The 15,999-nt window shown below is 45.2% G+C and overlaps 1 protein-coding gene across 1 annotated transcript in view; it reads right to left on the bottom strand.

Moving 5' to 3' along the window:
• Positions 1 to 484: 484 nt before the first annotated feature.
• si (sucrase-isomaltase) overlaps positions 485 to 15,999 on the bottom strand; it is a 41,074-nt gene continuing 25,559 nt past the window's right edge. Inside the window, exons 30-47 of the mRNA XM_068745905.1 lie at positions 15,698 to 15,823; positions 14,481 to 14,609; positions 14,280 to 14,396; positions 14,136 to 14,198; positions 13,946 to 14,062; positions 13,787 to 13,877; positions 13,536 to 13,674; positions 13,022 to 13,155; positions 12,829 to 12,863; positions 12,060 to 12,176; positions 8,396 to 8,544; positions 7,794 to 7,878; positions 7,656 to 7,712; positions 7,063 to 7,187; positions 6,662 to 6,750; positions 5,213 to 5,262; positions 3,428 to 3,598; positions 485 to 610 (exon numbers count right to left, since the gene is read on the bottom strand). Coding sequence (XP_068602006.1) covers positions 533 to 610; positions 3,428 to 3,598; positions 5,213 to 5,262; positions 6,662 to 6,750; positions 7,063 to 7,187; positions 7,656 to 7,712; positions 7,794 to 7,878; positions 8,396 to 8,544; positions 12,060 to 12,176; positions 12,829 to 12,863; positions 13,022 to 13,155; positions 13,536 to 13,674; positions 13,787 to 13,877; positions 13,946 to 14,062; positions 14,136 to 14,198; positions 14,280 to 14,396; positions 14,481 to 14,609; positions 15,698 to 15,823 — 1,872 coding nt within the window. The 3' untranslated portion in view covers positions 485 to 532. The remainder of the gene's footprint in view (positions 611 to 3,427; positions 3,599 to 5,212; positions 5,263 to 6,661; positions 6,751 to 7,062; positions 7,188 to 7,655; positions 7,713 to 7,793; positions 7,879 to 8,395; positions 8,545 to 12,059; positions 12,177 to 12,828; positions 12,864 to 13,021; positions 13,156 to 13,535; positions 13,675 to 13,786; positions 13,878 to 13,945; positions 14,063 to 14,135; positions 14,199 to 14,279; positions 14,397 to 14,480; positions 14,610 to 15,697; positions 15,824 to 15,999) is intronic.

Genomic DNA, 15,999 nt, shown 5'->3' with positions numbered 1-15,999 from the left:
ATCAAACACACACACCTACACACATACACACACACTTTATACCAGATTTTAACAAAGCTCAACATTGATGCCCCAATGCCAGGTCAGGAGGAAGAGAAACATGACAGTAAAACTGCAAATAATATGACAAGAAAGGGATTAAAGCATGAAACAAAAGGAATGAAAGCATGGACAAAAAAGAAGTTAAGAAAACTAATGAAACAGGAAGTCACCCAGGGTGCAACTCGGGCGAGACGACTTCATGTATTATGAGTTTTAAACATGTTTTCCCGTGACTGCAGTGCCAGGCATCCGGCAGATACACGAGATTTACGAAACGTATTAATTATTTTTGTGGGCGCATTCATTTCTTGTCATTGTGTTGAATAGTGCAGAGCTTTGCGATGTGCAACAGATAGCGCTCTCAAAAAGCGTGGGAGTAATCGGAACAGTATATTTTTTATTAATGCTCAAAAAGATTGACATTACAATGGAATGTTATTGTACCACCATGTGCTCAAATAATCAATATTTATCAGCTGTCGGCTGTCGATCAGGCGCCGGTCTTCCACGTGATGTTGAAAGGTTCATCCACAAAAACGGCCAATGACTCCGCAGTTACAATCAGCTCCTAGAGACACAGGAAGAACAATACTTTTAGTGTGTAATTACTAGAATAAAGAGGATTGGCATTCTCCTTTGCTTTAGACGGTTTGTTAGTAGATTTAGATTTTTCTTCCTGTGCCTGGTCTAATTTCCTTTGCACCTGTAATATATGAGCAAAAGACAGGGCGTCCCTGTTGGTGGTGTCACTGCACAGTCTACATCTTGGGGGCTCTCGGCGGTGGTGGACCCCTGCCTCTATGGATTGATCCTCAGGGCCCTGCTCTAGTGCTTCAGAGCCTTGGTGTCTTCATCTTCCAAGCTGCATGCCCCCCCCCCCTCCTCCTCGCCACCTCCTGCTGCCTGAGGCATCCATGGAGGCTCCTTGTTTCATCCCGGAATGGGATTCTGACGCAGAAGAATCCACAGCTTTTGGATTTCGGACTTTGGATGTCAGAGTTTTCTTGATTCTGCTTCCTTTTTAAATGAAAACAATCCCTTTTCCTTCACGCCATGCAAAGATTCACGTGATGTGATATTCCGTGTGACGGAATAAAGAAGCCCGTATAGATTCAGAGTAGAAATACATAAGTAGAGTACCTTCACACTGTAGTACCAGCTGCTTACACGTTTCTTGCTACTTTATTAAACACAACGGATGGACGGATTGTCCCACAGTGAAACCCACTTATTAGCATGTCATCCCCTGTTCTTCTCTCCTTCCCGCCGTCCTTCCTTCCCTCCACCTCTCATCTCTCATGCAAATTTATGTCTTTCACCTCTGCATCTGTTTTTTGTGTCTCGAACACGCCGTCCTTCCTTACCTTTCCTCTACACCGTCTCTGACCCTTCATTATTCTCCACCCATCGTCTCATCCATAACACACACACACACACACATCCCACAATCACTCTGACTGTCGCCATCTGTAATTCTTGCCGTCTTTTCTTGCTTCACTCTGTCCATCTTCCTCCAGAACAGTAAATCAAAGAGGATTCTAGGCTCTATTTTCCTCCGAAGATTATTTATGGAGCTGTTGCAGCAATCATTTTCATTTCTCCTGATAAGTGCGCTGAGTACACAACCTCGACAAGAATATTTGATCATGGGCTAAATGAGCGGAGGGGAATGACACATGCTATCTGTTTAAACTTGGCCTCTCCTTTCCTGCGTTACTCTTTTTTTAAGAGGCAAAGCCGTCGCCCGGCCTCGACCTCGGAAATGTTCATCTTTCATTTTGAGATAAATCTGATCTCTATCATCTTATTTCAAATAGTCTACCAAAGATTTGTCTTTTCTCCCGCTTGTCCTTGTGTAACCTGAGCTAGACTTCCTTTGTCCAGTTTTTTGCGCCCACATTCTGGCTTTGAAGTCGCACCTTAAAATTTCCAACAACCTGAAACAGAATCTTTTCACTGGGCTCCCTCTCCTCGTCCCTCTATAATTCAACTCCTTCAAACAGAAAGAGGAGCAGAAGAAGGATGGATAAAGTGAAGACACGGCAGCGAACAGATGGCTGACATGCTAACAGCCTCTCTTCACTCGTAGTTTAATCCATACAGAGGGAGGATGCAGCGAAGCCAAAGACGAGAAGGATGGCTTCAGAGTTTAACCGAGCGGCTGCAGAAAGTCAAAGTATCCCATCTTGGACAATGAATACCGGCGTACCAAATGCACGTAACCGCCCCTTGTCTCTCCATCACAGTCATTTCCGCTCATCCGTCACAGCAGATGATGGAGAGCGAAAGAGAGGAAGAACTGACATTTCGTATGGGCAGTTCTTTAAAATTGCTGCCCCCGGAGTCAAATCATTGGAACTGCGCTCGTGACAAAACAAAAGTGTCAGTGAGAAAATGCAGAGTTGATTACAGCTATTAGTTGACGAGGTGTGGAACAGCAGGGGTTGGCTTGTGAACCTGTGTTCTCTTTCTCTCTCTTTCTTCTTCTTCTTTTTTGTTGTTGTTTTTTGCAGCTGCAGTTTTTTGACTGACAGGGAAAAGCTCAGTCAACTCGAAAGCCGGGTTGTGTGTGTGTGTGTGTGCATGCAGTGATGAACGACGCTCACTGAGCTATGCTATGAATGTGCACAGTGAACTATTAAATGCACTGACACTGATGGTATGCATGTTAGACGGCGATTAATATGTTTCTCTTGAGCTTATTGGAGCGTGAATGCATCGCGTTTACTTTGAGACGCAGCAGGATTTGTGTGACGATACTCGTCGCTGTCGCCGTTGCCACGAGCGCTAATCTGGCCGATGCCAGAATGTTGATTTTAAGAAAAAAAAAGGACGTGTTGTTCCATATATGATGCGACACATCTCGAGTCAAATGAGCAGGCAATGCCTCGCGCCGTGTCATCGGTGCGCTGCAGCTCCATTCCCATTCAGACAGCGAGGGTGTTTTCCATAACTCAATTACAGAATCTGTCAAGTGTTAGCCGGTGCCATGATGAGAGGAGAAGCCGGACGTGCATGCGCATCTGTATTATTATTAACTTCGTTATTTCCTCAGCGACGTCAGAGACATGTTCTGTTTTTAAAACTGCGACAGGAGAAATGATGAGCCTCCGAGATATTTGTGGTCCGTTCCGTCCTGCCGGGACACAGAAAGCCGGCAGATATTTATGTGTTTGACGAGCTGAAGATGAGCCGGGACAATCGAGCTACGGATAAACGCCAGAAGGGTGGGCGGGGAAAGAGGCGGGGCCATACTCCTGAAGAAAAGGCTGTAAATTAACATGCAAGTTGTTTTTTGAAAGTGCTCCCTTCCCAAAAACGGGTACGTTGGAGTTCAGCATTGTTACAGCAATAATACATCATGATTAAATGTAACATGTCTGACCTGAGTGTCAAGGTTGTGCTGCGGGATGAGGGGATGCGCCGTGTGGGTTGCATCGGTTAAGATCACCTCTGTGATCTGAACACTACCCGCTCCCCAAATCTTCACCACGCCCAGGATTAACCGGTCGGCGGCGGCCAGGCCGCTGTGGACGACCTGGCTGCGCAGCGTGTTCTGGAAGTGAAAGCGTCGGAGACGGGAAGGTGAGAGTTAAATACATAGAAATATTCACTTTATTTACATGAAGCTTCTTTGTTTTGTTTTTTAAAGGTTAGAATCATCACACTTTACTTTTATCAGCACATTAGAATACAAATAATAAAACATCTCCTTCTGCAAATTGTCTCAAAATGTCTCATTCTGTAGGTCCAAGACTCAAGCACGCACGCACGCACGCACGCACGCACGCACACACACACTTTCAGATATCCATCCAAAGTGGCATACAATCTGCTAATCTGCCAGGCAGCGCTGGCCTCATTGCCCAACTTATCCTCATCTTCTCACATCTGCCTGTTCCCCATACACACGTGCATCCCCTCACATGCACACACACACATGCACACACTCTCTCTCCTCTTTGGCTGTCAGACAGTCTGCCTGTTTTATCGCTGTGTGAAATTGCTTTGGATTGAGCCTGATGGTAGGCAGAGGACAGCCACAGATGTTTGGCCGTGGTCGTAACATGTGTGTATCTTTGTATTGTAGATGCATGCATGTGTGTGTGTGTGCGCGTATGATTAAATGTGTGTCTGTGTGCCTCTGCTCGGCTGCAAAGCAAATACTGTTGGGCTATTCCCATTAGTCCCAGCGATTAAGGAGCGTAGCTCATGTCGGACTCCAACTGTGATCAAGCATTGGCCTGGTTAACACTCGCCTCTCACAGAACTCGGCCATAAGTCCTAAACCCATGCCTCACAAAACTCTTCGTGCACCGTCAGCAGAGGTGCAAACTCAAGCTTCCTCATCTGGAAATGTCACGGCTCTGCAAAAAAGTCTAAATAACAATAACATGTACTTTAATTCTCCCTGTGGGAACGTTCTTTTTCCTGCGCGGAACCCATCCCTAAGGAACAATGGGCAAAGATGGGCCTCAGGATACGTGCATGCAGGGGGGCTCAGAATACGTGCATGCACATGGCAGATCCCCGCTTATTCCAAATGTGAGCTTATATGAACTAAACTTGCAAAAACAGTTATTTTATTTAGTGTTTTTTTGTGTCTGTTTGTGTGAGAAGAGATCTGAACATAAATATGAGTAGAACTTTGTGCAAAATGTAAACAGCAAAGATCCACAGCTGCTCCACTCATGATGATGTTGTGGCGCCATGAAAATAACGTGCTCAACAAAAGCCTCGCAATTGATGACATCGTGACATCATCAGGTCTGTCGGCTCGGCCGAGGCTCGCCGCTCTAAACGTCTTCAGAGAATACAATCCACAAAGAACGCCATGTTTCTCTCCAAAGTGACTGCCTGGTTGGAATTGTTAGAATAATTGTAATGTCGCATCGACATGCGTAGGAACACAATATTGTAGCGAGAGAAATTAAAGCCAATGAAATTGCTGTAGAATATCAAATCATGTGTTTTTAAAATCTGTCGGGTGAAAAAAAGCCACATTCATGTAATTTAGAACAAATTGTGTTCTGATGGTTTGCAGTATTCAGACCACCATCCCACTAAATATCCTTACCTCTGTTAGTCATCAGTGTCACCGCATCAAGAGCAGAGAGACAGACAAAGAGGACAGATGAGACACAGGATGGTGGTTGGTCCTTGAACTCACCGTTGCAGCTGAAAAACTGGTGAGCAGATGTTTTTTGTTCTCAACTGTGTCTGAAGAGAGAGAAAAATGTTTTTTTTAGCATTATTATTATTATTGCAGTCATATAAAACCCATATAACGCTGTAAATTGTCATTGTGCAATAAAATAAAGTTTTGACAGTTTGATTAAAAAAAACAACAGATTTTATTTTAGTAATAATTGTATTTGATAATTTTAGCAACTAATGCGGAGGTTATGTAATCAGCGGGGTTTGTCTGTCTGTCTGTTAGCAACATAACGGATCTTGATTACATTTTCAAGAAATGTTGGGGATGTTACCAGAAAAGGATAATTACATTTTGGTGATGATCCAGAAGAGATCCTGGATTATGGATCACTTTGAAATATTTGTTCAAAATTTGTTCTTAAATATCTCAGTTGATTATTGACCAATGTTCACGGACTTTGACACAGTCGTGCAGGGTGGGGATCTCTATCTTTTCCAGATCGGATACGGATTGCGGATACTGCCGCAGACCGATCCTGATCACCATGTTCAATTAGGAGGGGAATGAGCAGCTTGGCGGAGGTCTGTACTCTGAGCGATTTTCTAATTTCACATTTGTGAAACTAGAATAAAATATCCTTCCAAGAAAAATTGCATAAATTATTGAAAATGAATGTCCTAATTAATGTTGTGCCCGTGTGGTGTTCTACTAATCACTTCAGCTGCAGTTGAACATCTTTCATTTTCATGTTCGGAGCACAACAAACAAAACTGCGATCCCACAGTTCATCTATTGAACATTGGGAATATCACCTTTTATGACTGATTGCCGAAATGAGCTCATTCCAGAACCAAACTGGTTGAATGGGAACAACCGACAAGTGACTCAAGTGCAGAGGTGTTCCTCTGACTGACAACAAACAGCGAACCCTCCGAAGCGAAGCAGGAAGACGTGAGGAAGGGCGGATAAGAGAGGAGGAGGGAAGCCACAGTGAGAAGAACAGCGAGAGGTGGCTGCAAGACGGGAAGACGCGGAAAAGAGGAGCGAGTGAGCAGATAAAAGAGGAGTGATGGAGAGCATATCTCCAGGCAGCGACACGGGGAATTAATGTAATAGTTTCTGTCACTCCCCTTCTGTGTCATCCCTCGTTCTCTCGCTATCTCCCCCTCGCTTCTTTGTCCTAACACAAACATGTCTTTCACAGTGGCGCGCATCTTCTCAAGGAAACTTCAGAGACGGATTCTGTAGGTATAGGTGTGTGTGTGTGTTTGTGTGCATGAGAGAGAGCGAGAGAGAGAGAATAACAATGTCTGCTTTCTCATAAATTGGCTTTTCTCAGGCTTCATTGTTAAGAAATTAAAAATGTGACTCGATGATGAACCTAGAACTAAATAAATACATAAATAAGTGTGTGTGTGTGTGTTTGCGCGTGTGTGTGTGTGGGATACCCTTTTGCTTTACCTATTCCTTCTCCGTCGTCCCAGAAGAGCGATCCTTGAGCGGTGCCGCTGTCGCTCAGGGCAACAGTCAGTCCTAAAGGATTCTTCCGACTGAAACAACAGAGGTAGAAGTAGCATGTTGCTAAAGGACAACATCTATTTATACCTGCTGCCGAGGACGGCATTAGCATCCCTGCTCCAGGCGTCTACCTGATCCCCCTGCTGCTGCAGCGCTTACCGTCCTCCATCTGTCCCTCGCTCTCATTCTCATCCCTTCTTTCTTTAACAACTGAAGACCGACAAACCGTTCCAGTCATACGTTACAAAGTCTGACGGAACTCCTACGGCAAACGCTTCCTCGTTGCACAGGCATTACAGAAATGCTCACACGCCCCAGTAAATGATGTGTGTCTGTGTGCTTACCTGAAATGTGTGCTGTTCTCTGGCTTCTGCCACGGGATGATATACCCTCCTCTGATGTGGAGATTAATATGGTTCAAAGGTGCGGGCATGGAGAGGAATTTACCCCGCACGCCAACGTCTTTAGCCTGATTGCAAAGAATTAAATGTTAAATCACTGCAAATACTGCAGGCACTTCAACTCGACAAATATTGCAGGTACAGTGATGCCTCCAACTTCGCGGCTTCGCTCTGTCGCGGGTTTTCATAAATATTCAATATAAGTATATATATATATATATATCGGCTGCTCGAAATTCTTTATGGTCGTAAAAAATTGCTGATTTCTGTTTAAAAAAAAAAAAAATTCTATCGTTTATTTCAGTCTTGGTTTTACGTCATGAAAGCTGTGCCGTGTGTTTTCAACACTTCATAATGACACAAAGACTATAATAATAGTTCATCAGAATATTATCGGAGAAACACATTCTTTGCGGTTGCTTTTTTACAGAATAGACGTTACAATTATGTTTATACGGTGAATTTCTGCATTTTTATTGGTGGAATTTCCATGAGAATAAATGTTTTTGGGTTTTTTTATATATAAATGGACTCACCGTGTGGAAGTCGTACCAACGTGCATTAGGAACGTAGGCGACCACACTCGTGGCTCCCTGTCAATCAAAACACCAATAAATTACAAAACACAGAAAAATATGCAAAGCACACATATATTCCTTTGTGTACATGTATACCTGGTCGAGGGTGGGGGTTACAAGCAGGGCAGGTCCCCATAGGAACTGCTTGTAGATGTCCCATGTCGTGTTATCATTCACAAACCTGCGACGACACAGACGGCGTCACGACCCGGCGACAAAACACGTTCCCTCTCTCTTCTGTGTTTGCAGCCGACACAACCATCCGTCCGCTCATTCAGGATTCCACGGCCCGAAGAGACGAGACGAATAACCCTGAGAAACTCACCCTGCCACTTCCTCGAATACCATCCGTGACTTTAGAGCAGTCTCTTAAAATAATGAAATTAGTCTTTCATACAGCTCTGCACATCCCCATCTGCAAGCCACCAAGTACGGCTTACAGTCATGTGGAGTTCTAAACAGTCCCACCGGAATTAACGGAACGTTGTTTCCTCAAAGGTTCCTCTACGGCAGCTGGAAGGGGCCAATTTCTCCCACCTTGTCAAGAAATTCAAATGAGCAGCAGCTAATAAGGGAGGCATTGGTGGTAAACGTTTGACAGTAAGAATGCGTTAATTGAAAGCTCTTTTTCATCCAGGAAATCTGAAATCAGATTATCTAGGCGTTGGCGTTGGCGCTTGCGTGACTTCGGTGCTTACTCGTGCAAGAGCGGTCTGACTACGGTGCTTCCTTTGGTGTGAGCCTCGAACATCAGCGTGTAGAGGTAAGGCAGGAGGGTGTAACGGATGTTCAGGACGTCGCGGGACGCCTCGGCGAAGCTGGGATCCCAGGCGACGGGGTCTTGCCTCTGATGGGAGGAGATTTAAAGCAGCATTTGGAAAGAGGTTATCTATGCACAGTATATACCTACACCCACCTGACCCATTACAAAAATGAATCCCAACCGGATCCAGCAGCAGGCGAGTCTGTGCCATATATTTAAACGATTGTCAGGAATAAGGACTGAGACAAGGACAGAGGCTAGACTGGATGCTGCTGCACGGTCCAGGGTGCTTATCATGCTGCCGGAGCGGCGCAGCACTCTCATTCCGCTTCCCGGATCTTTGTCATTCTCCCCTGGCCCGGATCGGCCCAACAGCCCGGCACAGTAATGGAGGAAAGTTAGTCTAAATAGCCAGAATAATTTATCCAAATGGCATCATTTATGCTTGATTAGCTTTCATTATGAAAGAAATGAACTCTCGGTCGACAGCGTCTTTGACTGGGAGGTGGACAGGAAGAGGAGATACACTAAAAATATATATATTCAGCCATCTGAACTCTTTATTAGAAGCCCATGCGCTCAGCTTCTTGCGTGCCCCGCAATCCAATGCAGCATCGGTGAATCGTATTTCGCTTATTGGGCTTTCCCCAGATCGGCAAGACGACAAGCTGTTTACCTGTTTACCTGTTTACCTTTCCAGCATCCAGCATCTGAGACTTTTATACGAAGCTGGAGACAAGCGCTCCTTGTTGGAGACGAAACATTTTAGTTCCAATACGCTTTAAAAGCTCAGTATAGAGTTACAAGCAAAGATGCACCCAGACAGAGCTGGTATGAAAAACAGAACAAAGTAAAGCCGACAGAGCGTGAAAGCTTGACTTTACAGTCGTCTGAAACAACAGCGGCGAGTCTCTCCTCTTTGGATTTAACAACACGCTGAAGACGGTACCGTGCACGAGGAGAGACAGAAGACGTCGCGCTGCTCCGTAGCCCGGATGGCCTGACCGTGTATCGAGATTTACCTCATTTTAATCGCCCAAGGACACAAAAGAACACTAATCGGTCCAGTCGATTACACAAATACACACACGCACAGGATGATGAGTATCCTCGGATACTGCAGGTGAGTATTTTAGTATGAACTGCGCTTGTGTCAATTTTTTTAATTTGAAAATCTTATTCTTAAGATGCTTTTTCTTCTTTTTTTTTTTAAAGAGATCAATACATTGACAGACATTTTCTTCCCAACCGCAATTTAGCTGGGTCGTATTTGATAACGGTTATTTTCTGTAGCCAGCGGTAGCAAAGTACCAGATACCGAATGAATACAGAGTATTTCCATTATCGCGTGACTCACGGAGTTCACCAGATTATTATTACATTTTCCGGGGAAATGTACAAGATTGTGATGAGCCGGAAACCCGGGAGTTTTCCTACATGCCTCCCATTCGATGAGTAGCGACCCTCATGCCTGACAATCAGGTGTGATCGGCAGCAAATAATTACCATGGAAACCTGCGAGTGTGTGTGAGAGAAAGAGCGTCTGATCCAATGAACACGAATGTGGGAGTTTGAGATTGATGTTGCCGATAAATAGCGAGCGTCCATAGCAACAACGCAAGTTAGCATTAGTCAGGTTTTATTGTTGTAGTCGTAGTTTGTTATTTCAGGTTTTATGTCATATAAGAATGGGGGCGAGCAGGAAACTGGTTTGAAATCCGTCCTGTTGTATTTATAGAGGTCAGATTGGGGTCAGCGCTCCGTCTTTGCCTTCTAATTACGTCACAACACCGACGCACAGAAGAAGAAAACCTTCCTGCGCTGCGATTTGGGGGGGGGGGGGGGGGCGTCGTCAAAGCAGATCCTTTGTGGAAGCTGACAATTCCAACAAAAGGGGCAGACGCGCATTGTTAGCGCCGCGTTTCTCAGCTGAAGGCTGTATATTCAACAGCAGGGTAATCGATCAAAAATAAAGATGCTTTATGCTTTCAACATTGGGTCTCCCAGATAATGGCTGACAGCTACGGCGCTGTCTGTTGGGACCTCTGGGTACCCTGAGCATCTGGAGCGCTGCAGACAGAGAACATGCCGTTCCTCACACGCTCAGGGAAAACAAGCTTATCTGGCTGCGCCGACCCGTCTCATCTCTCCTCTCCTCCACCTCCACGTCCATCTTGATTTATCTGTCTGGACTTTGCTCCCTCGCTCATCTCATAAAGTTTTTTGGTTTTTGTTTTGCACACCAGAGCTCAGACCAGAACAAAGAAAAAAGAAATATATTGCAACAAATGCCGCCGCATCCCTTTGGGTGACGACCAATATACGGTGCCCCCCCCCCCCCTCTGAAACAATGGTGCAGACTTTAATTAATTTTGCATCGTTCTAATATGACTGCGAACTCTGCAGAATATTGTTGCTGCAGTGAAGTTATTCCAAGGTCAACACAGAGTCGTCAGAGGGCGCCGGCATGACGGAGGTCCTGGAATGCCTCCCCCCCCCTCTCTCTTTGTCTCTCTGCGCTGAACTCGCATCCCCTCCAGTCCGGTTGTACCGTTAATACTTAGTTGTTCTTTCCCCCTCTGATGGACATCTCTATCCTCCCCTTTTCCTTTATCCGCCGGCTATTCTCATGCCTGCTTTGTATTAATACCTTGCATTTTGGCCCCACCAGTACTGTTATCCCCCCCCTCCTCACATCTTTCTACTTTCTGAATCTTGGCTAAATTATTGGAATCGTGGGATGGAAGGGCGTGTGGAGCGGAGGCAAGCTGGTGTGGAATGGAGCCCATATCACCTTGAGAATTCAATTACACCCCATTCTGGGGTGTTAAAAATCACACACACACACAAACACACGCACGCACACACACACACACACACACCTGTGTCCTGTATAGTATTGCAGAATCCAATGCAGAGAAAGTTCACCCAGCGGGATCGATCGGCGGACGGGCGTTATTGGATTTCTAAGATGTGTTCCAACACCCTTAAAGGTCAGCGCTCGGATGAATGCCACCGACACTGCGACAACAAACAGGCTGTGTGTTTGTGTATGTCAGGAGAAGATAAAGAGAGCGATGGGAGGACGTAACGAGATTCTTTTGGAAAACAAAAGCTGCTGGTGAAAGCATTTTTTCTACAGCTCGACTCACACGAACAGAGTCCTGCCTGTCAGAGCTTATTGGCTGTGCTGTGATCCGCAGTTAGTAAAGAAGGGAGAGGAATGGGACTCTTAATTTGGTTCAGTTGTTTACAGAGAAAATATGAAGTGTGCACCCGATTCCGCGTGTTGTTTTTCAGCTTGAAGAATAGCACAGGTGGATTTCTTCATTCTGCAGATATTTCTCCAAGGACATGGGAGCAAAAATTAAATTCCCTGGAAATGCAATTTGAATTTCAAGCATTACAGTGAAAATAAACTTGAGATCATCTCAAGTCAGCTCGAATGCATAAGAGTAGCGGTGGTTAAGTTACGGCTCCAGCTTGGCCATCGGCATGAAATAAAGAACCACAAAAAAAACCACACGTAATTAAGACAATAAATCTAAGTAGGGTTTTGGCCGGCTCTGTTTCAGTGCGGATGTTTTAAAGTGACTCACCCGGTTGCCCTTGCCGTTGTGGTTGCGTGAATATGGATAAAAGGCACCGAGCTGCATCCATCGAACACACATCTCATACTCGGCTTCACCGAAGAACCCACATATGTCAGCTCCGGTCTAAAAAAGAGGAGAAGAACGGTGTCAGTTCACCCTGAAAGAGTGTGTGTGAGTAAAAGAAAGATGGATAGAAAGATGGGATGGGTTTATAAAAAATAAATGTAAAAAATCTCCATTTTATTTTCCTAAGATATCTCAAATAGACTATTATCTGGTATTGAAAATGGATTCTTCCAGGTGTGGGTGCGGCCCTCCAGTGTCCCACTTCTGTTGCATCCGAAGTGTCCTTGAACGCTGCATCGGGAAAGCGATGGGTGTTGCGTGTCTGACCCTGCTTCTGGGCTGGATGCATGCAAATGGTTTACCATACAGCGATCAATACGGTCTCTGATTAAAAATGTTTTTAGATGCACTGGAGGGTCGAGGGATCAGACAGGGACGGCGTGCGTGAAAGAGAAGAGAAGCAAAGGAGCAGAGGCAAAAGGGCAAACTAGCAAAGCCGAGAATGAAGTTCCATTGAAGAATGCTCGGTTCATAGGAAAATGTCTCGACGGAATAGCGATAGGTTTCCGGTTCCAGCTGTGATTTGTCATGACGTGTCACGTATTGTGTTCAAATTCATCACTCGGGTCACTGTCATCTATTTAGAGAGGAAGGTCACAGCAATAAGGTCACGGCTTGAATCAAGCAGAGCTCATTTGGTGCTACTTACGTAAGAGATTCCAAACAGACTGAACTCCATCATGCCTGCAGAACCAAGGAAAATGGGAAGTTACGCCAAGTTAAGGAATCATTTTTTTGTTTTGCACACATTGTGTGCAAAAGACGACTCTCATCGCCGACAGCAATTACGAGAACCTTGTTTCTTCCCAAACGCCATATTCCCAGCAGATGGCCACAGGTACCTATAATGGATTTGTATAGCTGGTCCCAGCTGGCAGCATTGTCTCCGAGCCAGTGTCCGGCCCATTTTCCACTGGAGGGGTAAGTGGACCTCGTCACCACTATGCCTCTCCTGCGGGTTACGTTCAGCAGGGCGCTGCACAGAGATGAGGGAGATGCAGTTGGATAGGACAGTTGAGGACAGGCTGGATGTCGAGAAAGACGAACGAGAAATCAAACCCAGTCAAAAGTTTCAAAAGGAGAACAGAAACAACTCACTGCACAGCAGCGCAGGAATAAACGCGCCCAGCGTGAGAACTAAGCTATGGAAAACACGAGAAGACACGTCGAACGAGAGTGGCCAGAAAATACTGTCACAACTGAGAGATTAATCTGGAAGTGAACTGTCCAAAGACTCAAAGTTAATTCGGGAGGAACTGATCAGGTGCCGATGTGGAACAGATGTGCCTCGTTGGGTGATTCAGGGCAGGAGACTGTCGCTCAAAGACACACGAGTACAAGTGCTGATTCACTCACTCGTAGGTGGGCTTGGTGTGGGACCAGCCGTACAAGCTGTGGACGTCATAGTGTCTGACTTTCTTGCCGTCGCTGAGAATTTGCTCGCTGTTCATGCACATAGTCTTATGGGCTAAGCCAAGCTGTTTGGACTCCAGGGCTTTTGGAAAGAGACAGACAAAAAGCAGTTATTTTAGGGTATTATCACATTATTAACACAACCCAATAATTAAATATCAACACGGCAAGACACAGAGTCGAGAGTTTCTTACCTGGCATGTATGGCGGGAAGTCTAGAAGTGGATTACCGAGACAATTCCCTCCGACTGTGCCATGAACGAAACTGGCAGGTTCGTTCATGTCCTGAAGACAAAGGAATGGGAGTCAGTGAAAATCAAGGCCGGATGATTTCATTCGTTCAGGCTACTCACAATCCAGATGCCATCAAACTCGGTGATCTTTGTATAGAAATCATGGATTTCTTGTCTCCACCACGCCGCTGTCGACGAGCGGAAGAAGTCCGGGAAGGCGGTGTATGCCCTGTACAACTGGAAACGAGAACATCGCATGATCGGGGTATGAAGGACTGAACTCCAACCCAAGTTTTCCAAAACATTTTACCTCGACTTGGGAATCCCAATCCAGAGACTCGTTTACGACGACGCCAGGTTTATCCGGCCAAACCTGCAAGGATTATTTAAGCACGTGTGCCGAAGAAGGTTTGAGTGCGCTGGCATGAATGCATGCATGTTGTGTCTGGCCTACCTTCCCCCACACGATGTTATCACTAATCTCTTTGGGCCATTTGATGAAGACGTCTGCAGCTGTACCTCGCTCAAAAGCAGGGTAATAACTCGTCTCATTGCCGGAAATGGCCGGATCCTGGGATTATAATGCACACAGCTGTTCATATAATGTTATAGAATATTGTGAGTGTATTAAAATACCTGCGTATAAAAGCATTACCAGAATAAATATGAACCTCATGCCCTCCCCCTTCATGCGGGTGACCAGGGCAGGCAGATTTTTAAACTCCGGGTCGAGAACAAAGTCGAGCTGGCGATCCATGTAGTCGATGTCCGCGTACTGCACATCCTGCAATCAGAGAGTAAAGTGACTAAAGTTAACTGTTGTCAGGCAGGAATGAAACCCTCACCCATCTGCAGTGTCGACAGCGATTTCAGCTTGCAGGTCAGGTCTTTTTTTTTTTTTTGCTTTTGGGCTTGATATGCAACAACAACAAAAAAAAACTAAACTCTAGTTCTTGGTGAATCATTTGTGAACTCTTTTTGTGAAACTCATTTGTGAAAGCTTGTCTTCACATACGGGAAGCAAACACCTGTGACTTGAGTCGGGGCTTGACTCGCTTCCTTCTGTTCGCTCTTACAGTGCAAACACAAACTTCCTCTGCTCTGACTTGTGGTTGGGACGACGGTAAAGCTAGCTGCTTCCCTTTTTCCCCAGTTAATGATGCAGGATTCCTTTTGGCTGGCGTCAGCTGCTTTTCCGGTTCGGGCTTTGTTCAAGCACGTTCTGGGGATGACTCGATTATCGATGGAAATTCTTATGTTCTGTTGTGCATAATGAAGACAGATCGCACGGTGGTCAAAACCAACGCTCCCACAGATGAATCGGACTTTGTGTTTTATTCTTCGTGCTCTGCTCCTTTCAAGAGTCTTGCTGAAACCTCAACTCCCGGTTTGACTTTCAGAAAGATTTACTTGGGAAAAGTCCAGAGGCTGCGGAACCCATAAAGGAATGGATTTCAAATTCAATTTGAAGTCAGATGTCATTAGTTTAAACTAAATGTCCCCAGTGCAATGTGAAGTAAAATACTTCATTTTCCTTCACCCCAGTCATTTCTTTCTTTATCGAATTTATTTTTATGTTCGCGTGCAGTCAACCGCATCGTAAAATAGGTTGAGACGCAGTGTTCCATGTCACGAGCAGCCTGTAAGGTAAAGTACACTGGCCAGTCGAATTAGTCCTGGTGCTGAGACGCAGATCGATTGAAATCGTTTTTTCTCAAAACATAATGGATTTTAAATGGATGAGATAAATGTGGACATTATGAGCAGCACGGGGGACGCACTGGGATTGGGATCCTGCAGAATCCGGTGCTCCAAACAGGGCTTGCCCCAACTTTATTTCTTAAATCTTTAAGTAAAAGATTGCAAACTTACATAGGGTATACCTGCTGCCACCATGTCGCTGTATAAATCCGCTATTTCCTGGTCATTGGCATAACCATAGCGACAGAGCTGGAACCCAAGGGACCAATAGGCAGGTAGAACAGGTCGTCCAATCAGCTGTTAAGAAGAAAAACAAACAAGGAAGTCAAAACAGTTCAACATAGAAAAAAAGTTGTTTTGCAGGAAATCAGGATAGCATCCGTAAAGTGTTTGTTTGATTGTGTGTGTGTTTGTGTGTGTGTGTGTGTGTGTTTGGGCTAAATGAGAGAGTGCAATGAAGCGAAGAACTCCCA

The sequence above is a fragment of the Brachionichthys hirsutus genome, chromosome 11 (assembly GCF_040956055.1).
Source record: "Brachionichthys hirsutus isolate HB-005 chromosome 11, CSIRO-AGI_Bhir_v1, whole genome shotgun sequence".
Lineage (NCBI taxonomy): Eukaryota > Metazoa > Chordata > Actinopteri > Lophiiformes > Brachionichthyidae > Brachionichthys > Brachionichthys hirsutus.
This window is presented reverse-complemented; position numbering and strand designations above follow the sequence as displayed.